This window comes from Lipotes vexillifer, unplaced genomic scaffold (genome assembly GCF_000442215.2).
Source record: "Lipotes vexillifer unplaced genomic scaffold, Lipotes_vexillifer_v1.1 scaffold496, whole genome shotgun sequence".
NCBI lineage: Eukaryota > Metazoa > Chordata > Mammalia > Artiodactyla > Lipotidae > Lipotes > Lipotes vexillifer.
The window spans coordinates 7,142,359-7,158,475 of NW_006786690.1; the positions used below are offsets into that span (position 1 = coordinate 7,142,359).

At 53.6% G+C, this 16,117-nt stretch overlaps 1 protein-coding gene across 2 annotated transcripts in view; it reads right to left on the bottom strand.

Moving 5' to 3' along the window:
* Positions 1 to 8,007: 8,007 nt before the first annotated feature.
* Positions 8,008 to 16,117, bottom strand: part of NBL1 (NBL1, DAN family BMP antagonist) — a 9,749-nt gene continuing 1,639 nt past the window's right edge. The window contains exons 2-5 of one of the 2 annotated variants that reach the window (XM_007459242.1): positions 12,113 to 12,116; positions 10,248 to 10,436; positions 10,012 to 10,123; positions 8,008 to 8,597 (exon numbers count right to left, since the gene is read on the bottom strand). In XM_007459242.1, coding sequence (XP_007459304.1) covers positions 8,346 to 8,597; positions 10,012 to 10,123; positions 10,248 to 10,436; positions 12,113 to 12,116 — 557 coding nt within the window. In that variant the 3' untranslated portion in view covers positions 8,008 to 8,345. The remainder of the gene's footprint in view (positions 8,598 to 10,011; positions 10,124 to 10,247; positions 10,437 to 12,112; positions 12,117 to 16,117) is intronic. The other variant, XM_007459243.1, reaches the window with a different exon arrangement.

Here is a 16,117-nt window from a genome sequence, read left to right on the forward strand (position 1 = left end):
CCAGGAGCGCGCGGTCCCCGCGCCGCGGAGCCTGAGCCCATCCCCGCGGTGGGCGGGGAGAGCCGAGCCCAGGACTCGCAGGCAGGCGGGGTTCCTGGTACCCCCAGGTCTGCAGAGGGATGACCCGAGCACTCTGGCTGCGCCAGGTCGCCTCCCAGCTCTAGCAGCCTCCACCCCCCGCATGCCCCTCCCCACCCACACGGGGCGCAGGAGGATCTCAGAGGAGGAGGCTGTGGCCCGCCTTCACCCAGGGCTGCTCCCCATTGTGGGGCTGCCTACCCGCTACCAGGGGGAGCCCGCTGGGAGGTATTGGGCAGATCGCTTGACATATATGCACACATATATAATACTACACACACGTACATATCTATTGTATATAATATGCCATAGCCTATATAATACTTACTTCAAACCTTTGAACAGACGGCTACCTCCCCCTCACAATCCTTCCGAGCAGAAACCATCCTGCCCCCGACAGCTCCAGGTGCTAAGGATGAAGACCCCGAGGTGTTGGCGCTCCCAGTCTACCCAAGAGTGGGAACAGACTGGGGAATCCCCTGGCCAGGTTGGGTGGAGTCACTGCAGGTAGAGGGGTGGGGCAGGGCACCGCTGCTGTGTATTCCACCCACCCCCAGCCAGAACTAAGAAGGGTCTCTACCTGACATGTCACAGTTTGATATCGTGGATTCAACAAACATTTATACTGAGCACCTACGAGGTGTCAGGCACTGTTTTGCCCAATCTGGACACTACAGTAACCAAAACAAAGATCCAACTTCATTGAATTTACAGTCTATCGGAAGGAGACATACAATAATAAGCATAATAAACGTTTAAAGTAGTCATAAGTGATAATTGCTATAGAAAAAAAAGGAAATGGAGAGGAATGTAAAGGGAATCTAGGGTAGAACGGGGTCTTTTCCCCCCCACAGAAGCAGGAAAATATTACCTCCCATGTTTAAGGTTCCTGCTGTATTCCAGGAACTTTATTATACTCTTCCTACCAATACAATAATGCTAAGAGGTAGGTGTTAAACTGGGGCTCAGAGAGGCCAAGGGCCTCACTCAAGGTCACCAGCAGCTAGTGATCAAGTGGAACTGAAACTCGGGTCTGCCCAGTGATGTCCAAGGCAGAGAATCTTCAAGACCCTGCACACCCCCATGCTCCCCCCAAACCACCATTTGGCACCCAGAATCCCAGCCCTGCCTGCAGATGGGTCTATGCAGCAGGAGGAGGACTGTTCTCCCTCCCAACGCCACCTGCACCACTGTGACAATTTCTGTCGTGCCTCAAGGAACAGGATACCAAGCACTGGGCAGAGAACCAGAAAGACCAGACTTGGGAACCCAGCTCCACTGCTAACCAGCTCTGTGGACTTAGGGTTGGCGACTCCATCTCCTTGGGCCACGGTTTTCTCCTCTGCAATAACTAGCAGAACAATACAGCACCCACTTACAGGGTTGTTGGTGTCACCTGTAAATTTTACAGTGCTGTGTCAATGCTGGCTATTGGCCTCAATGTTCCCATCTGTGCAACGGGAATGCACTCAGCTCTTCAGTAACTCCTTCAGCCCAGGGATTTTTGATGTGAGCAACAGCAAAACTGAGAAGTGCTGTGTGGAACACACTTTGGAGCCCAGTGACCTGGGTTTATAATCCTGATTCTGCTACTTGCTCTGTGACCTTGGCAAAGCCTCTTCATTTCTCTGCTGCTATGAAACTGGGGTAGTGGAGATATACATGGGATGAGTATTTAAACCATTCTGCGCAGAGGAGGTGGCTGATAAATTTTAGCTTTGTGAAGATTAAAAGTATATAATCTTTTAATTATATATATATAATTATATATATATAGTATATAGTATATATATATATATATATATATATATATATATAGTGAAATAGAATATTAGTCCCACTGCTTTAGCTCTTTCAGTTTGATTCCTTTATTTAAAACACAAAAAACTAGGGGGAGGGAGAGGGATGGATTGGGAGTTTGGGGTTGGTAGATGCAAACTATTACATTTAGAATGGATAAACAACAAGGCCCTAATGTATAGCACAGGGAACTATATTCAATATCCTGTGATAAACCATGATGGAAAAGAATATAAAAAAAGAATGTCTATATGTGTATAACTGAATCACTTTGCTGTACAGCAGAGATTGGCACAGCATTGTAAATCAACTACACCTCAATAATAAAATAGAATAGAATAATTTTTTTAAATCTAGGGAATTCCCTGGCAGTCCAGTGGTTAGGACTCAGCACTTTCACTCCTGGGGCTGGGTTCGATCCCTGGACGGGGATCCAAGATCCCAGCAAGCCTCACATCGTGGCCGAAAAAAAAACTAAAGAAAACGTGACCAAAAATGTTAGCATTTGTTCATTCTTTTTGATAGATTAACAAATGCTTGTTATATTATGAGCTGTACTTTGCTATAATCAACACCAAACACTCCCATTTACCATTGCAACTAAAAGAGTAAAATACCTAGGAATAAACCTACCTAGGGAGACAAAAGACCTGTATGCAGAAAACTATAAGACACTGATGAAAGAAATTAAAGATGATACAGACAGGTGGAGAGATATACCACGTTCTTGGATTGGAAGAATCAATATTGTGAAAATGACTCTACTACCCAAAGCAATCTACAGATTCAATGCAACCCCTATCAAATTACCAATGGCATTTTTTACAGAACTAGAACAAAAAATCTTTAAATCTGTATGGAGACACAAAAGACCCCAAATAGCCAAAGCATTCTTGAGGGAAAAAAAGAGCTGGAGGAATCAGGCTCCCGGACTTCAGACTATACTACAAAGCTATAGTAATTAAGACAATATGGTATTGGCACAAAAACAGAAATATAGACCAATGGAACAGGATAGAAAGCCCAGAGATAAACCCATGCACCTATGGTCACCTAACCTTTGACAAAGGAGGCAAGGATATCCAATGGAGAAAAGACAGTCTCTTCAATAAGTGGTGCTGGGAGAACTGGACAGCTACATGTAAAATAATGAAATTAGAACACTCCCTAACACCATACAAAAAAATAAACTCAAAATAGATTAGAGACCTAAATGTAAGACCAGACACTATAAAACTCTTAGAGGAAAATATAGGAAGAACACTCTTTGACATAAATCACAGCAAGATCTTTTTTGATCCACCTCTTAGAGTAACGGAAATAAAAACAAACATAAACAAATGGGACCTAATGAAACTTAAAAGCTTTTGCACAGCAAAGGAAACTACAAACAAGACGAAAAGACAACCCTCAGAATGGGAGAAAATGTTTGCAAACGAATCGACAGACAAAGGATTACGCTCCAAAATATATAAACAGCTCATGCAGCTCAATATTAAAAAAACAAACAGCCCAGTCCAAAATTGGGCACAACACCTAAATAGACACTTCTCCAAAGAAGACATACAGATGGCCAAGAAGCACACGAAAGGCTGTTCAACATCGCTAATTATTAGAGAAATGCAAATCAAAACTAAAATGAGGTATCACCTCACACTGGTTAGAATGGGCATCAACAGAAAATCTACAAGCAACAAATGCTGGAGAGGGTGTTGGAGAAAAGGGAACCCTCTTACACTGTTGGTGGGAATGTAAATTAATACAGCCACTATGGGGAACAGTATGGAGGTTCCTTAAAAAACCAAAAATAGAATTACCATATGACCCAGCAATCCCACTCCTGGGCATATACCTAGAAAAAAACATAATTCAAAAAGACACGTGCACCCCAATGTTCATTGCAGCACTATTTACAATAGCCAGGACATGGAAGCAACCTAAATGCCCATCGACAGATGAATGGATAAAGAAGATGTGGTATATATATACAATGGAATATTACTCAACCATAAAAAGGAATGAAATTGGGTCATTTGTAGAGGCGTGGATGGATCTAGAGACTGTCATACAGAGTGAAGTTAAGTCAGAAAGAGAAAAACAGATATCATATGTTAACGCATATATGTGGAACCTAGAAAAATGGTACAGATGAACCGGTTTGCAGGGCAGAAATAGAGACACAGATGTAGAGAACAAACGTACGGACACCAAGGAGGGGAAAGTGGTGGGGGGGCGTTGGGGGGAGGTGGTGTGATGAATTTGGAGATTGGGATTGACATGTATACACTAATATGTATAAAATGGATAACTAATAAGAACCTGCTGTATAAAATAATAAATAAAATAAAATTCAAAAAAATAATTTTTCAAGACTGGGCCTGGGTGGTGGTGCCACCTTGTGGCCACAGTTATTATCTTGAATTTAAGAACTTCAGAAGTTCTGCGTACGCACCTGAATTTGTCATTTCAGTCATGGAATAATACAGTCTTGAATGTCCTTAACATTTCAGGGTAGAAAGGGACCTCCAAAGATGCTCAGTGTTTTCTTTATTACCTCTAGCCACAGGGTGCTCCCTCCCTAGAGGAGAAGGCTTGTGCCACAATGGGACAGCTGAGTCTTAGGAAGTCCTCTGTCCCAGATCTCCATGCCTGTCAGTACATAGGGGACCGAGGAGAGCTGCTCATGACAGAGATGGAGAAACCAAGGTCCAGGGAGGTTGTGAGGTCTGCTCAGAGCTGCTCTCGCAGGAGGCATTAACCAACTGGTTAACTGAGGGCAGGGATTTGTCTGCTTTGTTCACTATTGTATCCTCAGCACATATTAGGTTGCCATAAATATATGTTCAATGAATTAATGAAGAAAACTATCACCCCAACCACCAGCAGTTGCGGGCCAATCATTTACTCTCAATAATTATTATTATAATGGCTGACATTCATTGAGGTTCTATTATATGCCAGGCACTGTTCTAAGCTCTATATGTACATTGATTCATTCCCACGACCCTGGGAATGAGGCGGTGCGATCGTTATTCCCCAACTTAATAATGGGAAAACTGAGCCTCAGAGATCTTAAGTGACCTGCTTAAGTAGCCCTGCCAGGATTTGAACCCAGGCAGACAGGATTTTCCCAGAGGCTCCGAGCATGGGAGGAAAACTAGATGGGAGTTATTGGCTCTATATAGGCAAACAAGGAGCGGAAGCCGGTACTAATTACCCGCCCATCCGGAGAGGGGCCAGCGTGGACAGTGCTGCATCAGTGTTTATCCCTTGTAAAGATTTTCAATCCCTCCACCCTTGCGGGGATTGGGGAGAATGGTGGAGGGGGACCTTCAATTCTTCTTCTGAGCTGTCTTGGTGGTTCAGTTTGAGATTGGAGTTGAGAAAAATTGGCCATCACTAATCCACATCTCACTCCCGTTGGCAAACTGGCACAACTAGAGATGCTTCCCTGTTCTCGCAGATCTGGCTCTTTCCACTCGCTGCTCCCACATCCAATCAGCAGTGCCTCTCCTGTGTGGCCCCGCCTCTTTACCATGGCCCTGCCTCCCTAGGCCTCCCTCGCCCCCACCCAGTTCTGGTCTCCATCACCTCCTGCTTGGACTACTGCAGTCTCCAGCCTCCCCCTCCTCCTCCCCCCACAAGACTCCTTTTCGTCTCGCTGGAACCCAGTTCTGTGCAGACACCTCCAGGGCTCTTACTGCGATGTGAGTGAAGTCTGAACTCTGGCTAGCACTCCACGCCTGCCACCAGCTGTGCCAACCCACCTGCCTCCCTCCTTTTCAACCAGCTCTTATTAATTTCTTTACACCCCATTTCTTTATACCCCATCTTGTTCCATACACAGGAAGAAGGCAGCTCCTAACCAAGACTCATCCTGCCAAGTTGATGCTCAGGTCTCAGAGGCCTAGTACCAAGGACACCACCCCAGGAAGTCCTTCATTTGGACCTTATCTCTGAGTACTTTCTCTGTGCCCTCCAGTCAGTCCCCACCTCCAGCTGTATAGAAGGACTGTTAATATGGCCAGGGCTTATCCTTGCCTGACTGAGAGGTCACTGAGGTCTGCGTGCAGGAGAGATATACTTTTCTCCAACCCAATTCCACATCAAAGGACACAGGACCACCCTGGATAGCTGTGTCCTGCACGACCGCAAGAATCGCCATTCTGTAGTTGGGAAGTACACAACCTACACAACAGTACAGAGCCGCCATGAAGGGAAGGCTTGGTACCCGGAGGAAATCGTGTGTGTAGTACACAACTGTTATCATCAGAGGGCGCTAGACTGGAATCCGCACGCGCCGCTGCCTCCCAGCCTGGGGGAGTCACTCCCAGGGCATAAAGGCCTCAGTTCACCTTTGCAAAATGAAGATGCTCCGTGGATTAGAAACAATATATATAAATTGCCTGGTATTGGCGGTCACAGCAATGTGTGCAAGGAAGAAAGAGTCATAGCTCTCACCCATCCCACCTGCCCCGTCTCAATGGAGAATCTGGGGGGCCCCGAGTTCAGCTGCATGCAGGTGATGATCTCAAACCCATAGGGTCATCGTGAAGGGGAAGGGACTCCAGAGTTGTCAAGCACCCACCCCCGCACATAGTAGGTGGTCAGCAAATGGCAGTTACTAAGGTTATAGCGAGAAGACTGATTCAGCCAGACTGCCTGGGTTCAAGTCCTACTGGAGACCTTTCTCAACCCGGTTGGGCAAATTACTTCATCCCGCTGTACCTCAGACGCCTCCTCTGTAAAACAAGGGCAGTATTTGCATCGCAGGATGGTGGTGAGGATTCAGCGAGTTAATTGATATAAAGTACTTAGTACAGCACCCCACCTCCTATATCAATTTGTAACCATTAGTTTTTGTCCGTTTCCCCTTCTCCAAAAGCCAAGCCAGCTGGAGTGCAGGGAAGGGCTGATGCAGGGTCACCGTGAGGGTGAAGAGGTGTCATGGGCCTAAGGGATCAAAGGTCAAAGACAGAAAAGGGGTTCTGGAGGCCCAACCAACGTATATGTGAGGACAGAAACAGACAGCCAAGGACGGAGGCAGGAGGTGGGGAGCCAGAAGCCGGCGGGGGGCAAATCATGGCGGGAAGGCGAGGGCCACCAGGATGCGGGGAGGGGTGCTCAGGGCTCCATGTGCGTGCAGCCTGACTCCCGCCCCTTGGGGACCCTGAGTCAGTAGGGCTGCCCTGTGAGGAAGAGAACACAGGTGTTGAACGAATTTATTCATGAGAAAACTCGGGGTCCATCCTACTGGTTACAAGCTCCAGAAGCTCTTGTCGGAATAGCCGTGAGGGCCGGGGCACCCCCAGGCAGGGGGCTGGTGGGGCTGGCAGCAGCCCTGGGACAGAAGAGCAGACGCAGGCAGCTGTGGGTACTGAGGGGCGTTCTTCCCTGCCCGCCTGCCCAGCCCCCCACCCCGGGGCCCCGCACCCCCTCTAGGGCTAAAGTGCGGCTGCGAGGAGTGGGGGGAGGGGACTAGGCAGCTGCAGAGCCACAGTGAACACAGCCGCCCCCCCGCGCCCTCACCCCTCCTCTTCCTCGTTCCTTGAGGCTCATCCAGAACCCATCCCACCCAGGTCCCTCCTGGGAACCTCTGGGTAAGGGAGACCCCTCCCCAGCATCCGATATTCAGAGAGAGCTTCCCAAGAGGGTGACGCTGGCTCCATCAGCTTTGAGGGGCCTAGAACCTGGGGGGCAGGGAGAGGCACTAAAATCTGGGAGAGGGCGAGGAGGGAAGGATGCCCTCTGGTCGAGGGCGTCATCCCCTCCCCCTGGCCCAGCAAGGCTCCTCCTCCCCTGCCTTCCTCCCCACCCCCCGGAAAGCCAAGGCAGGCAGGGAGCCTGGCTCCCAGCTCCACAGCCGGGAGGCAGCAGGGTCCTGCCCAGGCCTGACTCCCAACCATGCCATTGAGGGAGGGCCACCGGGGAGAAGCTGCCCTGGGGACGGGGGTGCAAGGCCTCTGGGGAAGCCGGTGGGGCTGCAGCATCCTGCTTCTGCCAGTGGTCTTCCTAGCCCTGCCTCAGGGCTGCCACTGGCAAGGCGCCCAACCTCAGCTCAGGGCCCAGCGCCACCATCTGCACCCCCTGGGCCCTGCCCCACCGAGGGGCCGTGCGGGCCTTGGCGCGTCTTGGACGGCCTCACCCCAACTCAGCAGCTTAGCCAACTATCCCCCTCCCCAGGGCACATGTCTAGGAGGCAGAAGAGAAGAGAACCCCCCTCCGATAAAGAACCCTGAAGACCTCTGCTTCCTCCCCCCAACTTGTGAATATATTAAATTGTGCAGCTTGGCGCCAGTCCCACCCCCTTCAGATCTCCGTGGCAACCGGGAAGCATTCCAAGTCCAAGTCTGAATCCAAGTCCATCCAGTGCCAAAGGGGGGCTTCAGCCTCTCTCCCAACTCTTCCCCGGGAGGGTGAGACCCCACATTCCACGGGGAACGAGAGGGGAGGAAGAGTCGGGGGCCTCAGTCCTCAGCCCCCTCATCCTCTGCATGGGGGGCCCCAGGGGGATCCTCGGCCTCGGGGGTCTGCCCGCCAGGGTGCGGGTGGGAGTGGAGGCCGGGCTGGGAGCCCTGCGCGTCCTCGCCCTGCACGTAGACGCTCAGCCCCTCGTGACTGGGCTCCTTGCCGCAGGCCTGGCAGCTGCAGTGCAGGATCTTTTCCACCAGCTTGTCCACCCTGGGCACCTCCTCATGGCCAGGGCATTCCAAGGTCACCTGCGGAGGGCAGGAGAGAAGGGGAGAGAGGTTTCCAAGGGCCTGGGGCAGGCAGGAAGGCCCCAAGGGTAACACTCCTCATGGGACCAAGAATCCCAGAGACCCCGGAAGCCTGAGGCCACCTGGGACACCTGGGCCCGTCCAGGGGGAGGGGGGTGAGTCCCTGCAGGAGCCACCTGACCTGTCTCCTCACGTCCTGCCACTTTCCTGCCCATCCCCACAGTAGCCAGAGGGCACCTTGAGGGGACCCAAGTGGTCCACCCCTGCCTGAAATTCCACCCCCGCCCCAGGGCTCCCACTGCTCTCGCAGAAAAACCGACTCCTGACTCAGGCCACCCAGGACCTTGAGGTTGACCCCCGGAGGACCTCTCTCTCCACCCTTGACCTTGCCCCACTCCCACCAACTCTGCCCTGCCTGATCTGCCTGAGACTTTGCACATGCCATTCCCTCTGCCTAGGGGGTCCTTGCCCCACCCGTCCCCTCCCCACTGCCCTAGACTTTGCCCACTTAACTTCTACTCAACATTTGGACCCAGAGCCCAGACATCACTTCCTCAGCGATCCCAACACCCCCCGACCCCGCCCTGCCAAGGCTCGCCCTGTACGAGCCCCAGCCCCGTTAGCGTTCACTCTCCCCCTGTTGGCACGCCACTAGCTGCCCTTTCTTTTTCCTTTCCTTCCTCCTTGTCTCTCCCTCCCTCCTTCCACAGAGCACCTTCTCCATGCCAGCTCTGGGGACACAAGGACAGGCATCGTCCTTCAAGGAACTCAGAGTCTAGCAGAGGAAACAGACTTGTCAAAATCACCCCCAATGCAGATGAAAAACTGTGTGTGTGACAGATGCTCAAAGCAGAGGTACACAGTGCCTGGGGGATCAGGAAAGGGGTCCTGAGAAAATGATGCCTGAGCCAAGCGCAGAGGAATGACTAGAATTTAACTAGGTGGGGGAGGAGGAGAAAGGTATGCCAAACAGGGCAAAGAGCATGTGCAAAGGCCCCGCGGTGGTCGTAAGCGGACTAGATAAGAGAGACTGAGAGGAGGCGGTATTGGTGTCAAGGTCACGCTAGTGAAGAAGGTGAGAGGGGCAAAGATGAAGCTAGAAGCCTGGTGAGCCAGGCCACGCCTTGTGGGCAGGCCTTACGGGGGGCCTAGCAGAGATTCTGGTCTCATCCTATAACAATGGGAAGCCACCGAGAGGATTTCAGCATGTGACTGACATCAGAACAGAGCTTCAGAAAGAGCTCTTGTCCTGTACGTGCTGCTGTTGGACTTGTGAGCCATCACGTGGCAAGGACTGTGTATCTCCAGCACGAGGCTTGAAGCCTGCACACAGTGGGGCCTCACTAAGCACTTGTGGCCAAGGCCAGTGGCGGCTCTGGGCGGAAGCTGGGCGGGGGCGGGCAGCCGTACTCACGATCTCCCACATGGACTGGGCCGGCATGCACGAGTCGCAGTGCACCAGGGACTCTGTAGACTGCGGGAAGGTATTGGGAACGCTGTAGCTGAAGCACTGTCCCAGGCACGCCCTGCGGGGGGAGAGCCCACCGCGTCCGTGTCACCACGGCGGAGGCGAGAATGGGCAGCCCTGTCCTCTCCCTCCCTCCTGGGCCCGTGTCCTCATCCCTTTCACCCACCACCCCGGGATCCCACCTGTTCTGGATGGACTTGGCCTCACAGCCGCTGTGGCCCACGATCTGGGTGATGTTCTTGGCCTCGCACCAGGCGCTCTTATCCGGGAACAGTGCCAGCTTGTTGATGGGCGGTGGAGCAGTCAGCAGCATGGCGGGGAGGACAGCCCCCACCAGGACCCGAAGCATCGTGCCCGTGACCTTTGGAGCCCTTGAACTGAGTACAGACTGCAGGTGAGGCCAGCAGGGTCCAGGAGGCTGGGCAGAGGGCAGGGGGGCAGTGGTGTTACAGCGTGGGCTCTGACACCTGACTGCCTGGGTTTAAATCCTACCTCTGCCACTTACTAGCCAAGCACAATCTTGGACAAGTTATTTCTCCTGTATGAACCTCAAAACTGGGGCTGCTAATAGTACGAGCATCAGATGGGTATCATGGAGATTAAGCAAGGTGTTTCATGAAAAGCCCTGAGCGGAGAGACTAGCAGATCATACACATCCCACATGTGTTAGTTATCTTTATAACTTACTTTGTAGCTTTGAGCAAGTTACTTTTTATCTCTGTGCCTCACTCGCTTCATCTAGAGGGGGATGGTGATTCTGTGTGTGGCAATGACTATTGCAAGTACTAAGCCAGACACTCTCAGTTTCCAAGCACCTTGTTGAGTACTGAACAATCATTAGCTCCCTCCTCACTGTGACGTTGTGGGTCCTTGAGGGGCTGGCCAGCCAGCAGGTCTCCTGGACATGCTGCCACGGTTGTCAGCAAAGCTAACCATCTTCATGTCACTGTGAATTCTTGCGCCACCTTGGATGCGTGGACCTCAGGTGAAAAAACGAACCCCAAACTAGACTGTACTTCTCGTTTGGATGCCCCATCAGAGCCCCAAGCCCCGAGTCTACACACACATCACTATCTCCAGCGCCAACCTCACACCTGAGTCAAACAAGAGGCGAGGCAATCCAAGCCAAGGGCTTGACCCTCTGTGAATTGGATGGAGCGAGGCACTAATAAGGCAATACCAGAATCTGCCAGGAGATGGCGGTGCAGGGCAGAGTGTGTGTCGCAAGCATTGACTCAAAGGGGATTTTCCCAATGTTCCCCAACTTCATCTTCTGTAGGTTTTGCCCACTCTCCCTCTGCAAGAATTGTGGAGGAGGGGGAGGCTTCAGAGAGATTCGGGAATGAGGGCAATGCTCACAAAGGAGTCCTCTGGGGGCAGGACATTGGGGAAAAGGCACTGGACTGGGAGTCTGGAACCCACACATGCTGTGGGACCCTGGACACTGTGACCTGTGTCCCCACCTGTGAAATGAGTGGGGTGCCCTGGACTGGTGGTTTCCAAACCTGGCAGAGCGTCAGAATTCCCGGAGGACTAGTGAAGTGAAAGCTCTAGGGTGGGGTGGGATTCTGCATTTTGTTAACGAGCTTCCAGGGTGGTTCTGATATGCAGGCCAGGCTTAAGAAGTGGTCCAGCTCGGTCAGACTCGGATTCTGTGTCTTGGGACAGTCCCCAGAGGGGCCTGGGTGGGGCCGAAGTGGGAGCAAGGGCCAAGTATGGTCCCACTGGTCCCACAGATGCCCAGTACTAGTCAGGCTGGCTCAGGGCTGGAAATCCCATTCCGAACAACGCTACCCTCAGCCCACCTTCTGCTGAAGTGGCAGGTATTTGGTAAAAAAGTCGGGAAGTGAGAGGTGTTGGGGGGTCTTGCCCGCTCCTGCAGGCTAACTACGTGGGCTGACTCAGCTGGGCTTGCAAGGAGGGCCCAGGCTAGCCTGCGGAGCTGTGAGCGCCTCTGCAGCGCCCCGCTCTCTCTATCCAGCAAGCTCTGCTCAGGTCCTGCCCCTTCTCCCTGCAGGAGGTCTCCGGAAGCAGAGACAAGTCCCACCTCACTGGATCTCAATGCCTGGGTGACCCCCGCTCCCAGCCCAGTGGGGAGGGGTGAAGCGGGGAGAGCAGTGGGAGGTGAGTCCAGACCGTCTGCCCCATCCCAAGGGAGTCTGTGTCATGACCCAGGCTCTCACCCACACATTTCCGGTCTCACTCACAAGGTGGACAGCAAAGCCCATGTTTTCAGTACAGCCACAACCTAAGAAAACAGAATGGACTTGTTCCTAACCAGCAACCTAATTTTTCAACACCCTTAGCATCCAGGAGGCTTTCTCACCCCACCAGGTCCTTTTCTGTCCCTGGGGAATTAGCCTCTGCACCAGGGTCCGACCACCGTAGCACACCAGCGGAGACCCACCTAAGGCCAGAGCTCCCTGGGCCTCCCCAGGCGAGACTGGCCCCTAGAGACCTCAGAGAGGTCTGGGGACTTTTGTCCTATGCCTGACCCCATCAGGATTCCTCAGGAAGGCCAGGTCAGGTGGGGCAGAGGCTGATGTTAGGTTTCCTTAGGCTCGGGAACGGAGCCTTAGGTTGTAACGAAAGCAGGCTGGAGATGAGCGCTGCGGCTGGTTTGGGGTTTGGATTAGGAGAGGTTAGGACTGACGCTATGGGCCAGGCTAAGGGGGAGCGATGTTGAGATGGGGGCTGAGGTTAATAACAAGGTGTAGTGGGAGATGGGACACCGGTGAGTGTTTCAGGGGAGTCACTGGTCTGGAGGGTGAGGACTGGTTATCATGCATCAGGTTGTAGCAGACGCCGAGGGGAAATGAGATAAACTGAGGCAGAAGGCCACCTCCCTTATCTAACCCCCCCTCTAGGGCACAGCTAAAGGTCAGCTGGGCCCACAGAGGGGGTGCTATAACCCAACCCACCAGGCCCGGCCTCTCACAAAGCCCTGGCTGGGACCTCAGAGGAGGGGCCAGGCCGCGCTCAGCCTCCCCAGGCCAGCAGCCCTGAGCCCCAGCCGAAGCACGGCCCCGGGAGCCTCCTAAGTTCAAGTCCCAGGCCTCCCACCTAGGAGCTGCGTGACTTCCGGAAGTACAGGCTGCCTCTCTGCACCCACCGACCTCAGCCCGAAAACGGGGAGCAGAGCCCTTTCCTTGAAAATGCCTGGGAGGATGCGATGAAAGCACCCAGCACCCAGCAGGGACCCACCTCAGGCCAGTTCCCTTCCCCCGGGGGGGATGGTGGGGAGGCCTGGGCTGGCATCAGAGCCAAAGCTGGACGCTGGAGCAGGGAGCCGGGGGGGACGCGGGGCCGGTCTCACACACACACACCCCTGCCCAGCCCCCAAGAACCCCTGCTGCCCCTTCACACTGGACTGGGCTCTTTGCTAGTAGGTTTTATTTTTTGTTGGCTTGCGTTTTGTTTATTCAGGCAGCAGCTCAGCTGATTTTTTTTTCTTTTTTTTTTGATCCAGCAGTCGGACCTTCCTTCCTGAGACTTGAGAGCCTCACCCAGATTCTCATCCCTTCCTCCCGCCCTGAAGGTCACACGACAAGTCACGGGAGTCCCAGAACGCCAGGGCGGGAAGGGGATCCCCCAAGCCGATCCTCTTGCTTTGCAGAGGGGTTGTGCTGAGGCCCCCAGCAAGTCAGGCCAAGCAGTGCCCTTCCCCAGGCCAGGCGGTTCCCTGCAGTTTGACACTGGTTTACCAGGCACCTTCTAGGAGGGCGGAGAGGGCGGCGAGGGCGGCAAGGGTGGGGGCCTGGGGAGCTCAGAGCCTGGAGGGGAGGTTGAGGGAGGTGGGTGAAGAGGAAGCAGCTGTTCAGTGTGGGGCAGTCAGACAGCTGGAGGGGCCGGGGGAGGAGAGATTCTCAATTCTGGATTGAACTCAGGAGTACAGTTAGTTACCCGTGGTTGAGGGAACTGCACGGGCAAGGCCAGAAAGGGGGTTTACGGGTATCAGCCCAGCACAGCCCTCCCAGCCTCCTAGTAGTAAGAGCTGCTGCTAAGTGGGCCAGACACCATTCTAAGGCTTTTATGTATATTCACCTATTTGGTCCTCATAAAAACCCTAGGAGACAGATATGGTATTTCCCCCATTTTACAGATGAAGAAACCGAGGCACTGGGTTTGCAAAAGAGATTTGCCCAAGCTGACACAGTTAGCATTCACTAAAGCTGAGATTTGAACTGGACAGCAGCAGGGTAACCACCAAGAGTTTCACAGAAGAGGAAGACAGGGTGACGGGGAATGACCTGGAGCAAGCAAGAGGCCGGGGCTTCCCCCCCCAGCAGCTGCGTCTCTTACCCGTCAGCACTCCGGGGCTCAGCCACAGCCAGGGTTGGAAGCATGGGCGCCCCATGGGGCAGAGTTCAAATCCCAGCCTGGACTCCCCTGCAGAGGAGCATGCGGCCGTGGCCAACCCCTGGCTCCCTGGAGCCTTGCGGAAGGTACGGCGCCGCCCTTCCTCCGAGTTGTGGGGAGGCCACAACCAGGGCACCCTCAGCCCAAGGTGGGTACCTTCCTATCACCCCACCGTCCACTCCCCAATCCAAGCCCTCCGGATGCTCAGAGGCCTTGTGCCGACACCTGACACATCTGAGGCTGCCAGCAACACAGAGAGAAGGCCCCTGGGGGAGGGGAGGGGACACAGCTGACCCACTCCAGCCCCGTGGAAACTGAGGCACAGAACAAGGAAGTGACGGCACATGTCTCCCACGCAGGGGATGAGGGCAGTGAGCAGACACAGGACACCTGCCCCGGCAGCTTCCTGGGGAAGGACGGGGGTGGGGCAGCAAGAACGCAGGCTTCAGGGTCGGGCCCGTGGGGTCCTCTCTATGTTTCACGCCTACCAGAACCTAGCATCTTCCCTGAGATGCTTGCCAACAACTCAGAAGCCCGGGCCCCAGCCCTAGATATCCCGACCCCACACTCTGGGTTGTGGGGTGCAACCCAGGCAGCTCTATTCACTCCCACATGATTCTGAGGACCAGCCAGGTCAAGGGCCCCCCAACTCCCCAGGGAAGGGTCCCCCGTAACAGCAATGCAGACAGGGGTCACCCACCCCACTGCCTAGGCCTAGTGCCTGGAATCAAACCTGAAATTCACCAGAGGGGCCTCGATTTCAAGGAAGACCTCTGGCCCGTCCGCACCCACCGTAGAGCACCCATTGCACAACAAGGAGTCGATTTAGTAAAACAAGTGAATAATCACCCTCCCCGTTTCTTCTTTGGGATAAATCTGAATATTCAGGGTCCTTAAGGCCAGGTACACCAGAATGTTCTTGGTACAATGGTCCACTCACCCCCAAACACACACACACACACACACACACACACGCACGCACGCACGCACACACCAGGCCTTCGGTTCCCAGCAACCAGCCTGGTGTGGGAGCAGCTGGAGGGCAGGGCCAGCAAATGCTTAGAAGAAGGCAAGCCTCTCCCCAACTTTCACTTCTGCTTTCCGAAACCTCCTCTGGAAATCCTTCCCACCTAAGGCCCCAGCGGATTCAGATGGAAGTTTCTACCTGTGGGCTCTGGTGACGTCTGGATTCGCACAGAAAGCATGTGGGGTGTGGGGTGAGTTATTTTTCAAATTGATCAGACCAGATGCTCCCAACAGATGCCACACCCTCTGCACCCAGCAGCATGTACGCCCCGGCAGCCAGGCCCAGCCTGTCTGCTCAAAGTTGCTGGTTTCCCCCAACCCCCCGCCCCACCCTGATACACACAAAGGGCCCGGTCTGGGTCTCCTTTATTCACAACGGACTGTGACAGACCCCAGTTCAAACCCTAGCTCAGCCCCTTTAACTTTTCTGTGCCTCAGTTTCCTCACCTGCAAAGTGGGGGTAGCCACCTCTCAGGGCAGTTGTGAGAATTAAACTGAAGAGGGCATGGACATTTCAGGAGAGGATGCCTGTCACAGGATGTCCTCAGCAGAGGTCACTGCGAGTGTTAGCTTTGAGTCACCCAGGGCTGCTCACCCTCCCTGAACTCTGCCTACACCCTTGTCTCCCCCACACACACACCCCCTTACCCTCCCCTCCCCCTTCCCC